General features: G+C 40.3%; 2 protein-coding genes across 4 annotated transcripts in view; both read left to right on the top strand.

Moving 5' to 3' along the window:
- The window catches only part of rbp4 (retinol binding protein 4, plasma), a 249,499-nt gene that overhangs the window by 2,516 nt on the left and 233,829 nt on the right, over window positions 1-13,154 (top strand). The gene's annotated exons all lie outside the window — the stretch shown is intronic.
- The window catches only part of LOC139608268 (protocadherin-15-like), a 278,991-nt gene that overhangs the window by 177,712 nt on the left and 88,125 nt on the right, over window positions 1-13,154 (top strand). For all 3 annotated transcript variants that reach the window (XM_071461819.1, XM_071461818.1, XM_071461817.1), the window contains 6 exons: window positions 1,002-1,114; window positions 2,260-2,466; window positions 5,003-5,137; window positions 7,194-7,343; window positions 7,532-7,623; window positions 8,396-8,497. In XM_071461819.1, coding sequence (XP_071317920.1) covers window positions 1,002-1,114; window positions 2,260-2,466; window positions 5,003-5,137; window positions 7,194-7,343; window positions 7,532-7,623; window positions 8,396-8,497 — 799 coding nt within the window. The remainder of the gene's footprint in view (window positions 1-1,001; window positions 1,115-2,259; window positions 2,467-5,002; window positions 5,138-7,193; window positions 7,344-7,531; window positions 7,624-8,395; window positions 8,498-13,154) is intronic.

Here is a 13,154-nt window from a genome sequence, read left to right as displayed (position 1 = left end):
CGTTCATTCAGGCTTGGACACAAACACCCGTAACCACAATCACAAGAGGAATCATGCTGACTTGGAATGCACCGCCCCTCAGTAGAAGCCAATAAAATCTGTGCTGGCCATAAAGATGCAACACATGCACGCACACACACACACACACACACACACACACACACACACACACACACACACACACACACACACACACACACACACACACACACACACACACATAGAAATACACACTTGAGAAATGTGATCATATACATGTGCTTGTGTTGCTGCTCTTCTCACCAGACCTTGATTTCCCTGCTGAGCAATGTAGCATTTCAAAGCACCATATATGTAGTGTGTGTGTGTGTGTGTGTGTGTGTGTGTGTGTGTGTGTGTGTGTGTGTGTGTGTGTGCGTGTGTGCGTGTGACAGAGAGAAAGGGGAGACATCAGTAACTGGTGAAAGAATCAATATATGTTTGGTTGGTGGGCGTCTAAGGGGAGTATAAAAGAGAGAGGGGAGAGACAGAGAGACGGAGGCATGGCTAATGCTCCCAGTTTTCTCATCTCAGCTCTCCAAATGTGGGGATACACACACACACACACACACACACACACACACACACACTTACACATACTTGTACTTCTATCTTTGTGAGGACACTCATTGACATAATGCATTCCCTAGCCCCTTACCCTAACCCTAACCATCACAACTGAGTGCCTAACCCTAACCCTGAACCTAACCTTAACCTAAACCTAATTCTAACCATAACTCTAAAACCAAGTCTTAACCCTCAAAATGTGATTTTAAGGTGTCTCAAAAAGTGAGGACCGGCCAAAATGTCCTCACTTTCCCAAAATGTCCTCACTCTGTTAGTAAAATATTTTTTTTGGTCCTTACTATGTAGCAAGTACAAGTGTACACACACACACACACAGAGGTTTAATTTTTGTGTATTTTGTTCTTATCGTATCTCTCTGTTCTTACTGTGTCTCGCTCTCTCTCTCTCTCTCTCAGGCAAACCAGATTCCTATGCAGAATATTTCAGCTTGAACAGAACCACGGCAGAGCTCCTGCTACTAAAGCCCATCGATAGAGAACTCTACCGCCGATTTGATCTGGTTATCAAGGTGAGGAACACCTGAGCTGCAAACACAAGAGGTTTAGCTTCTCTGAGCACAACCCCCCTCTGGAATGTGCATTGCTTTTTTTCTGCCTTTAACCCCCAGATATCCATCACACTGTTGGTCAGCGCATCTGTAAGCTTAAATTAAGACTAAATGTTCCCTCTCAGTTTATTTATTTGGTGCCTCTTGGTTTATTTCAATTAAAAGTATTCTATTCTGGCATTAATTGTAAAGTATTAGAGCTGGGCTATGCTGTGTGAAGGTGTTTTTGGCTCAATTAGGCTACCAATTAAATTACACTACCAAGCATACATCAGGTTCTGCTCTGCTGAAATTGAAAATTGAATTTTTCCTGTATGGGATGTTGTTGCTGTAGTTAGAGGTGTGTCTGGATTTGTATGTAAGTGTGCATACTGCTATTAAAACCCATTATATTTTGTTTATGAAATGGCGCTGCATTGATTTTACTTCTGGGATCGTTGGGATAAAGCTGTTGGATCCTACATGAAGTAATAACAGAGAAATGTAAGGGAACAAAGAGAGTGCAGTCGGAAGCTACAGAGGTGAGATGTAGACGACAATGGCACACAGACATAAGCTAAAAACAGAAAAGAAGACAGGTGGGAGAGTATAGAAAGAAAAACACAGGCAATCAGACAGTTGCGTAGTCAGATGTTTTAGATTTGACTTCAATTAACTTTAAAAGCTGAATTCTTCTATTCTGAATACACAAAATTATTTTGTCTATTTTGTCAGATTCACAGTTAAAAGGCAAAGGAAATTGCTTCCTTTAAACAGAAATGTCCCAGATATTTCCTCAAATTTATACCCTTGAGGCAAATGTTTCCAGTTCAAAAGCTGAAAATTTGAGCAAAAGGTGTGTTCCTCTAAGATAAGGTCAGACCAACAACTAAACCCTATCAAAAACTGCAGTTCGTCCATTCATTTATATCCAATTGCCCCATAATTTGTTATAAATTCAACATTAACATGTGAAACTGGCCTGTTTTATTATCTGACAAGGAACTCTGCTGAGCACTGTTTAACAGGTTTGAATAACACCTTAACAGCAGCATCAGGATCTAGTACAATGCAGAAGGTGAAACATCACAGCATAGGGGAACAATTATTTTACTTCTCCTCTTTAGGCAGAACAAAACAATGGTCACCCCCTGCCAGCTTTTGCCAACCTTCAAATCGAAGTTCTGGATGAAAACAACCAGGCACCCTACTTCCTGGAGACCAGTTACCATGGCTACGTCAATGAGGCATCGCCGGTGGGGACCACCGTATCGACCAACGACAGCCTGTCTACAGCACTGGCCATCATAGCGCTGGATAATGATGTGGAGGAGGTGAGGATAAAAACAAACAGAGCTGTCACTGATAATGCTAGAGGTCAATTCGTACTAATCAAATTATAACACTTAACAGAGGTTATTAAAATATTGATTCTTGTTTATGGATTGAATATACAAATATACACACACCTTTGCCTTTGTGCAAATAAATATGAGTTGTTTTTTTCCCCACATTGAAATAAACAAGATCCGTGTCACTTATATGATAAGTTGCATCTGCTTCCTTTATAGCTAACAGCCAATATGACGCCTGTGGGTATCAGCTGAGTTCATTCATTCTTCCTTTACCTCCTTTTGCTGAGTTCTCTGCAGCTTCAACTGTTTGATGTTTATGTGTTTTTGATGACAAAAATGAGAATCCACTTGTTATCAATTTTAAAGCTAATTGACCAGTGTTTTAATGGTCATTTAACAACTTCCAGAACCAGGTGGTGATTAATCGTTTGCTAAGCCCCCCGGCTACTGCTGATAGGCCTGTCAACCTTTCCATTTTCTCGCAGCACAGACGCAGTTTACAGTGATAACCGTGTTGATCGTGGCAGTATATACCACTCCAAGACTCTGTGCACTGAATGGCACCACCTTCATACAATGCTAATTATGCTAGCAAGAGATAGCTACGATTCAAAGTGGTTTGGGAGTGTAGCTGCATCTGCTTGTTGATATTTCACTTGGTGAATTTCCTTTTTTTCCTGGTGTGCATAGGAGGCCAGTTTGTTATTGTTCAGTTCTGGACATTCAGAAACACGCAGTTTTTCTTCAATCGTTCAGTTCACGCAGTGGTCAGCAGTGTTTGGCTGCACCCACACAGGTCAGCACAGGTCATAAATATACTGCTTAATCCATCGCTTACACTTTTGCTCTTTTGTTTTTGATTTTTAAAAGCTAAATAAATAATAGACTATTGAATAATGAGACATGACCCTCTTAGCTCTTTAGATGTCAAATATCAACTACTACAGCACCATGCACACTGCTTCATTGTGGAGAAATCAAAGTTTGACATCCCTGCCAAGCTTCTGCTATGATTGCTAAGCCATGATTGGACAATCCTTGTTTGGGGGCGGGGTTTAGCCAACAGCCATTCGTTATTTTTATACTGTGCTGGTATTGTATGACCTTATATCCGGGCTTGATGGAAACAAGCACTAACCCACTGTAATTTAAAAGGTGCTGAAAGTGATACAGAACTAATTCAAACACAAATCACGTTGTAAATAGAGCTAGCAGCATGGTGACTGCGTTTAAACACACCATACAGTAATGAAGGATTGTTCTCCATTTCTATCCTTCTTTTTCTACTGAATCTCTTCTTTGTGCCTTGCTTGTAGTGTGTGAAGTGCCCTATCTAATTCCCCTATGAATCTGGAAAGTAAAACCATTTCCCTCTTAAATTGCCTCTTAGTGATAATGTAAGAATTTACAGTACTGCAACATTGTTATCGCCAGTGCTTTCCCAAGAGCTTAGTTTGTTTAAGATGTTGCATAGTCATTTTGTCAAAAACAAGCTCTGGTTCATTGCTTTCTAAAAGACCCCCACAGCAGGGCATGGGCTTAGTGGGGATAATGTGTGTGTTTCTGAGACTGTGTGTGTGTGTGTTTGTGGTGATTGATATATGTTGAGTTATTTTAAATATTGCTAACCCTGGTCTTTCCTCCAGTATTAAGTACCAACAATGATGATTAGTCCTAATTGCTTTTATGCGTCGTCCATCACCTTTATTTATGTGTGTGCATACGACTGTGAACGTCTGTGTGTGTGCATGTCCTTAACTCTGTGTGTGTTTGTGTTTATTTATGACTCAATATCCACACTGGCTACATCGGCAATATTATCAGCAACCCCACCCCCCGCCGTTACCCTGCTGAGCCAGCCTTATCTGGAATGAGAGCTCACACACACACACACACACACACACACACACACACACACACATACGCACATACACACACACACAGGGGAATGGACTGTGTGGGTAATGTCAGAGGAGGACTTGGATGAGGATTGCCTCTTCATCACAGAATATAACTCACACACACACACACACACACACACACACAGCCCTCATAGAATAATCTTTATGTAAAGAAAACCTTGGAGATGTTTTTCATTCACCTTCTCCCATTGAAGCACGTCGTTGCTGTTTTGCATATAGCATAGCATCTGTTTCTTCACTCATTCATTCAGGTTTTTATTTAGAATTGTAATAAGAATTGGTAATATTTCAAATATATCCATACAGAAAGACACATGCAAAGTTCATTGCCCAGTTTTTGTCAAAATCTTGTTACTTTTGTTATCTGCCCTTCCGTTGTCCAGTATCCTAAAATCTCAGTGTACCCATGTGAGTGAACCAGCTGAGCTGCTCAGTACAGTTGTCATTATCTTACTGTGATTATACTGGGCAGCTCCCAGGTTTAAATGTACCAGCAGTAGTACCTTACCTGGGTGATTTAAGGTTAAAAAAGAAAAGCTCCCTGCTCTAATGCCTGCTCTATACATCTTAACATCTGTCTTTCTCTTCAACAGACCAGGGATCCTCAGCTCCAGTTCTCATTGGACAGCTATTCTAATATTTTCTCTGTGTCTGCTACTGGAATCCGAAGATATCTCACCCTTGTGCAGCCACTGGACAGAGAGACACAAGACTCCTATACATTCACGGTACTCTTGAGCCTCGGCATTTGTGTGCATTATATAGAACATGGGTGTGTGGGAGTGTGAGAGAGAAAGATGAGCTTTTCAATGCATCTGAATACCTCCAATACCCTTAATAAAACCGCAGCAGGACTTTTTATCTCGAGAAGAGGTGAAAGCAGGAAACTAGATAAGAGGACAGGGAGGTAGATGGTTAAGGAATAGAGAATAAAAGAAAATAGAAGAAAAGAGACAAAGATGGATACATGTGTATGTGACACGTATGCCCTTTCATAAACAGGGAAGTAAGTCCAGAATTTCACTTACCTCCAATACTGTTTGGATATGGGCTTCATTTAATATTGCAATGGCTTTCATGAGTGATTGGCTTGTTTTCAGCATTCAGGCCAGTGCTTAGCTCTTCCACTGCTCAGTGCAGAAATAGATGTAGAGAATGGGACTTATTACCGTGGTTCCTTCCTGTCCCTTTTTGTGTACCTCTCACCATCAGTTTGTCTGTTTCTGTCTGACTCTCCATCTATTTTGTCTCCTTCCCTTCCTCAGGTCCACTATTCCCTTTTATCCTCCTTTCTTTTGTTGTTGTTCTCCCTCTCAATGTGCCATTCTTCCTCTCTTATCTATTTTATTTCAGTGCAATCTAATTCAACCGCGTCTTTATTGGTAGAGAGAGAGTCTGCCTGTTGCCAAGCACGTAGTGTATACGAGTGTGTGTCTGCGTTGCCTCATGATATGATGTACAGCACTTCATACAGCAGTCTGTTATCTGTCAAGTTCAGCCTGGTCACACTGGCAGTGTGTGTTTGTGTGTGTGGGAGTGCAGCACATTGTGCAAGGTGATGTGTGCATGCCTCTGTTGGGAAGTTAAAGATGGGAAAGGCAGAGGGTCTGGTGTATTGATTGAAAGGCAGAAGTGTACAGTAATCATCATGAAAGCCTTGCAGGAGAAATTAAACCCAAGGAAGAGTGAGCGAGTCAGCTATGAGACCTAAAGGATGATTTTCAGTTAAAGCAGTCAATCAGCTTGTTGGCAGATGAGCTTGAGGAGAAGATTGGTATCGGTGAAGAAGCTGCTGTTGGTACACACTGTGTGTGATTTCTAAAACATGGGGAAATATATGTGTTAGTTCAATTTGCTAGGGTAAGCTGCTTTATGGGAGAGTTGAGTGGCTGGAAGAAGAGAGAGGAGAGGCTCAAAAGACACCACAAAATTACACATAATTTATTTTGAATGTAAAAGCACTGTATCCGGCATACTTACATTTTAAATGGAATTTCTTTTTCTTCTACACAACCCATGGTGTTGTATACTTGTATACTACTGGTGTGTATTTTGTTACCTTTGGACAGAGCCAGACTAGCTGTTTCCTTATTTCCAATCTTTATGCTAAGCTAAGTTAAGCTATGCTAAGATAAGGTAACCGGCTGCTGACTCTAGCTTCATAATTTGCATATAAAGGGTTTCAATCTTCATATCTGACATCTTGCAAGATAGCTACTGAGCGTATTTCAAAATTGTTCAATTATTCCTTAAGTAATTAGACTTTTAAAAAAACAAGTTGAGTAACACACAACATAGAAGGTGTTTTTGAGCATTGACTTTATGGTTAATTGGACATAAATGGTTGTTTATGCTTGTTTATGTGGTTTGTGTATATTTGATATTTACTATATTTAATTAAAGGTAGTGGAGTCAACAGTCATTGCGGGCGCTATGTATGCAGGTAAAATTAATATAGGGGAAACAGATTAGTTCAAAGATTTTTAAGACTTTTCAGCTGCATCCACAAGAATGTGTAAATAAACACAGAGCAGGGATTTAGATTGAAAATGTACAGAGCAATTCCACCTCAAAAGAAACAAGGAAACAAACACAACACTATCAAGATGTCAGGTAGGTATTGAGCACATAGTCCGCCCACCTCATGATTCTCCAAAGGTACCTTTTTGTAGCTCGGCTGAGTGTAACTTTTTCTGCAAGAAGAAACATTTCAGTTTTGGCTCTTGTCAAAAAAACAGTACATATTGTTGTTTCTTCCCTCCCCATGCGTCTCTGTCTCTCCAGCTTATAGCATCAGACGGCGTCCAGCAGAGCGAACCAGTTACCGTGACAATAACGGTGTTGGACGCCAACGACAACACTCCGACGTTTGCCAATGTCTCTTATAATGTCAACCTGTTTACTGATATGATGCCTGGAGAAACTGTGTTGCAGGTACACACTGTCACACACTACTTATTAATAACACAGTTCTTAAAATGTTTAGTATTTGAAACCCACTTTGTTACAGGATTACACATAATCTGAAATGAATTTGAAACTACATCTTTCATTATGGTGTAAGAACAAATGCATGAGTGAGTGTTTAGACACATGTGCTTTCTGTGTGTGTTTCTTCCCAGCTGTCAGCAGTAGATTCTGATGCAGGTCCTAATGGTCAGGTCACCTACCGGATCTTAGCTGGTGCCCAAGAACATTTTCTTATTGGAAACAGGTAATTATATCACTTGCACTGTGATAATGTACATGTAAAATATTTTATTTTAAAGTTAGATTAGAAAATTGAGGCCACGCTCATGCTTCTGTGCTATAAACCAGCACTGCCAAAACACAGGTGACCTACACTGAACCCTGTGCCTGAATGCGTCCTGCGTAGGCACTGACAGAGGGTTGAAGCTGCTGCTGCTGCCCCGCTAACATACTGCTGCCACCACAGAGGCTACTAACATTGTGTAAAGCTCAATTATTGGCTTATTTGTTTTTATCTGTCCAAAAAATTGAAGTGTGAAGTTGTGGTCTTTACTGGGGGTTTTGTATCAGACTATTTCTTGGCTGGCTGCAGTCTGAGGCAACCAGAAGAGACCAAAGCACAGCAAGGAAGCAAATAAGCATATTTGCCAAAATGTCATGCATTTCTTGAACTAATTAAGAGGATTTTTAATTCAGTGTAAAAATGTCATTGCTGCTGTCAGGTGCAAAATGACAGTTGCCTGGACGTGTAATATTTGTGCTATTGTTAGATGTCTTAGTAGTGATGTTATTAATGACAGTATCAAAGGTAACTTGAAACTTGAAACTACGATGATAAGTAATTGCCATAGACAATTGATGACGGCCATTGATGAGACAAGTAGTGCCACAATGTGAAATACAGTGTAGAGTATTGAAATTAAAATGCTAATGTTAACATGCTACATACTGCTCCTTCATTGGAGTAATTTGTACATGTGTGTAATTATGGAATATTGCATGAACTGCTTTCACAGCACTGGAGTCATTACTGTGGCACCAGGGGTCGAGCTGACCGTGGGGCGCAGCTACGCTTTGACTGTAGAAGCCATGGACAATGGGCCTGCACCTCAGAGAAGGTGAGGCTGTCTCTCTGTCTTGTCTCTGTCTCGTCAGTCTTTTCTTCTGTCGCTCTGGAGCCGAGGCACGATAGGTCATCACATTTCCAGAGCTTTTTAACACACTCACTGTCAGACACTCCACAGTACTCTCCGTCGCTCCCTTCTTGTTCATCTTCCCCCGCTGTTCTCGCCATCTATTCACCATTTTCAGGTGAGGCATTTTTCATTTTAGGAAATATGTCACGATTTCTAGTTTTATATTGGAAAATGGCAGGTAAGGAGTCTAAGAGAGGAAAATGGATGGTATATGCACAATAAGGAAAGGAGAAAAGGGAGTAAAGCAGAGTCAAAGGTAATGAGCGGTTGCTTCACTGCTAGTTATTCTACTTGAGAAATCTAAAGAAAATTATACTGTCTGCATGTCAGAGAGGGGAGAATTTCAGCAAATGCAGAAGGACATTGCATCAAGGATGAATACCACAAATGGTAAGAGAAACAAAATATACTGCACTCTGGTCCTGTCGCACACAAGGATAAGGACTGACTTGATAAGGTGACATTTCTTTGAATGTTGTTCTCCCCTGCCTGATGCTCACTGTCTCCTGCCCTTCATCTCTCCTTCATGTATTAAATCAATAAGGAGCCATAACTTTCACCAACCTCACACACTCCAGTTTATTCTCCAATTTGGGCTATTTCATGGAAATAAGCAGCTTTTCCAGATATTGTGTAAATTCTATGTGTATTGATTTGGTAGCAAAAGTCTGGCAGAAAACACTTTAATTTAAATTGTGAAATTTTAGTTTTAGAAATAGCCGTGCACTATCTGAGAACATAAGCAAATCCAGCCATCGACCTGTTCACTCACTGGAACGTGGTCAAACCACGCGGCTTCACAGATTGATGCAGAAGCTGCACTGGCAGAGAGTTTGATTCCTTGGGTGTTTTTTTTTTTTTTTTCTGGTGGCACCATGCTTCCAGGTTCACTCAAGAAACATCATTGAGCAAGGACTCAGTGGGAACATGCCATGTGCTTTTGCAGGTTGCAGAAAAGGGGGACAACGTGCATCAAGAGATGTGAGGTCCTTCTGATGCATGTTTTCCCTCTTTTCATTTTCCTCCAAATTTCCAGTTTTTCTTGTCTTGTTGCATATCATCAAATACAGAAACACCATAAGGAAAACTCAGGAATAAAAAAAAAAACAAAAAAAGAACAGCCTGTTGTTTGTTCATACAGGAAGTTCTTGGTGTTTTGCACTCGGGCACATCTTAACAAAATGTTAAATTAAATTTGCAGAGAGGAAGTCCTTGCTGTTCAAGCAACAAGCACAGATCGAAAGCAACATTTAGTTACATTGTTTGGGGAAAAGGCACAGTGCAATACTGAAGTGATAATTGTCCTTTAGGTGGGTGTGTGTGAAAGGAAACAAGGGAACATTCCTGTTTACCTCGTTCATTTTTTCAAAACACACTTAAGGAAGTCACTGTCAGATGTTAAACAGTTCAAATTTCTGTTCATCAGTCTCCTGATGAAAACGAAATTAACTCACCTGACACCTGGGTAAATGTTAGAATGTAGACAAGCAGTATGAACATTTTATACATGACCCATCGTGTCCATCCGATGTTACCTTTTCTGTGAGCATTTAACTCCACACTAAACCCCTCACTGCTCCTAGAAGTGCTAGTCACTCCAGATTAGTGTCTGTATCTGAATGTAAAGTCTCACTTGCTCAAACCAAGCTGAAAAAACCTAGCCTGCCATTTTAAAGTACATTTTAAATACACAATTTTTTTGCTCGCTGTTACCATTCCTGCAGTATATACTGGTCATTAGAGGATCCCCTCATTATGCAGTTTCACTAGAGGCATTAGGGGACACAATCCACAGTTCACATTCTGTGCAAAAGCTTATCCAAAGTTAATATAAAGCTCCCATCTATATTCAGCTGTGCTGCAGGAACACAGAGAGGGAATTTAATGCCTGTAATACATTTGAATATGGTCAAATTGTCTAATTACATGCTGGGACTACTATTTAAGAATACTTATTAAATCTGAAAATGAGGAGAAGCTGCTTAATAGCAAGAATTCACCAAATTTGTTAGGGCTGAATAGTCAGACAGCTCCGACTGCCCTTCACCCTGATCCAATACGCTTAATCAAACAATCAGCCACTGGTAGAGATCACGATGGCGAACACAACACAAAGATTAAGGGGGTTAGTCAATCACAGATGCTCAGCGATAGCAAAGAGGTGCCCATAAGATGCTCAAATATCAAAGATTTATGAAGTAACACAAATTGAATTGTTTCAACAGTTGACTGGTGGGATGTCCTCAAATTTAGACTGAATCAAGCTAGTGTCTTATAAATCAATTCAATTTATCAAAACTAATAATACCTAACATGTAGACCAAAAATCATTATGATAATTCGTATTAAAATTATAAAATGTGTGATTTAGTTGTCAATATTGCAGTAAATTGCTGTTTTCATCAATATTTCATCGTAAAAGCTAGAATCCTCTCTCCTCTCGCACTTGGCTTCTGCTATGTATCTGCCAAATCAATACAGAATGTGAACCACTGCAGATTGAGGTGGTTCCAGTGATTGGCTCACAGATTGTCCCCAAAGATCCCCAGACCCCCTGTTTATCTCAGCTGAAAACATAACCTGCAAAGCCAATCAATATCTATGTCTGCCAACTGATTTGTTAAAACTACGGGTCAGCACCCAAAATGAGCAGTGTGTCCTCTTCCTGATGGGCACCAACAAGACATTAACTTTTTTTTTTTTTTTTTTTTTTTTAAATGAGTTTTGATCCCAGCTTGTGTGCTTTCCATATCCCTGTTAGGGGTCTGGACCTGTTGAAGACCCTTGGATGTACTGTACAGGGTTCATTCAGATTAGAAGTACTTTTGCATGGCCTAGTTAGATGCTCCCCAGAATACTGAAAACAGCTCATGCTCAGGGGTCTCATTTATTCTTTCATCAAACTGGAGGGTAAGAGAGAAAAGAGGGCACCACCAGAGAGAAGAGATGAGCTAGGAAGAGATGTTGGATAAATAGCTAGATAGAGAGAGATAAAGAGAGAATTTTACACTGTACCTTACAAGGCATCTGGTAAATTAGAGTTTCTGAACATGCAGTGCTGGACAAGTTACTTGAAAAGACGTAATTACCCAAAACATACTACATGATACTAAGTACTCAAAAGAAAAAACAATTACTTGCAGTAGTTGTCACTTTACTTTCATCAGTTTACTTCCTTCCTTCCTTGTTCGGAGGTGCTTTCAGGCAGCTCCAAATCCTCCACACCCAAGGGACACATCGTCTATTTAACACCTGTAGAAAAAGAAATAGAAGTACACTTTTCCTCTTTTGGTCAGGGGTAATTATGCCCCCACTTTCCGAGCCTATAGACCAACAAGTTAATATGTCCTGGACCAGACACTGAATTTCAAAGTACCAAAGTTGTAGCCTTAAATATGTCATTATGTGTACCTGACCAAATGTAAAGATACATTATGTAACTTTTTTCAAATATTGTGTTTTAGTTGAAATATCCTCCGAAATATTTTCCAATGTAGAGAGATACTATCAAAAGCTTCTGAGTCGCTGAACATCCTGACAGCAGTGAGCTATAGTCTTCAAAAGGTTTTTGAGCGAGCCTTGCTGTTCTAACCAATCAGAGAAGGCCAAAGTCAGAGGTGGCAGGGCTGTCAATCAACACATCAATACACTTCTGGTCTACCACTGCTCTCGCACAGAGGCATTAAACTGCTGGAAGACATTGCTATGGCTGACTGACACGCTAGCAATAAGCTCCCTATGCCAACATTAACTGATACAGCGTAAACGCGTAAAGCACAGGGCTGGAGAAGGAGGCCTAGCTTGATTTCAATGGCTTACATATTGCAGCTTTAAATCATTTAAATGAATTTGCATGATAAATCTTCCAGACTTCTTAGTTGAATCCAACTTGAATCCAAGTCACATAACTCAAGTCTTGCTCCTCTGGTAAAATGCAGTTGTAAGACACACATAAAATCTATTCAAATGAGCCTTGGTTCTGAGCCAGAAATTAAATTTAATATGCAATAGACAAAGCAAATAAATATTGTAGTCTACATGGCCCCAAATTGAAAGCGGCACGTCAGCAGCGCTCATGTGTCTGTACCTATACTGGATCAGATCAGCCACTCTACAGCTGATTGCTTGGAACGTCTTGGACAGTGCTCACAGCCCAACAAACATCAAAGTAGTTACATCCATAGGTTGAAATAAAACAGACTTGAGGTGTCAGAATGTGCTTTTACACCTCGGCTATAAAAGAGGTTTAGACCAGGATTCTTTGACAATGAGAAGAGCAGAAATGTGATACTGAGAGCTGAGAGACAGTAATAGAAACAGGACAGGAAAGTGCACCCAGTGATGAAGCCATTCACCTAAACATTCACCTAACCCAATAATGATTTGCTGCACCAACAAATTACTCTGAATGACAGGGGAGGAGGGGGTTATTTGTGCGGGCTGAGCATTGACTCAACAGTGAAGTGATCAGAAAATGCTCACAGATGCAAGTCTGTTAAATCTGTCCTGCCCAAGACTAAGCAACTTCATTCTTTCTAAATTAGTTTCAATAAGAATTTGATTTGCAAATAGAGTCATG

The sequence above is a fragment of the Trachinotus anak genome, unplaced genomic scaffold, assembly GCF_046630095.1.
Source record: "Trachinotus anak isolate AG129_WGS33_773 ecotype Australia unplaced genomic scaffold, CSIRO_AGI_Tana_v1 ptg000025l, whole genome shotgun sequence".
Classification (NCBI taxonomy): domain Eukaryota; kingdom Metazoa; phylum Chordata; class Actinopteri; order Carangiformes; family Carangidae; genus Trachinotus; species Trachinotus anak.
Note: the sequence above shows the minus strand (reverse complement) of the source record. Positions and strands in the feature narration are given on the sequence as shown.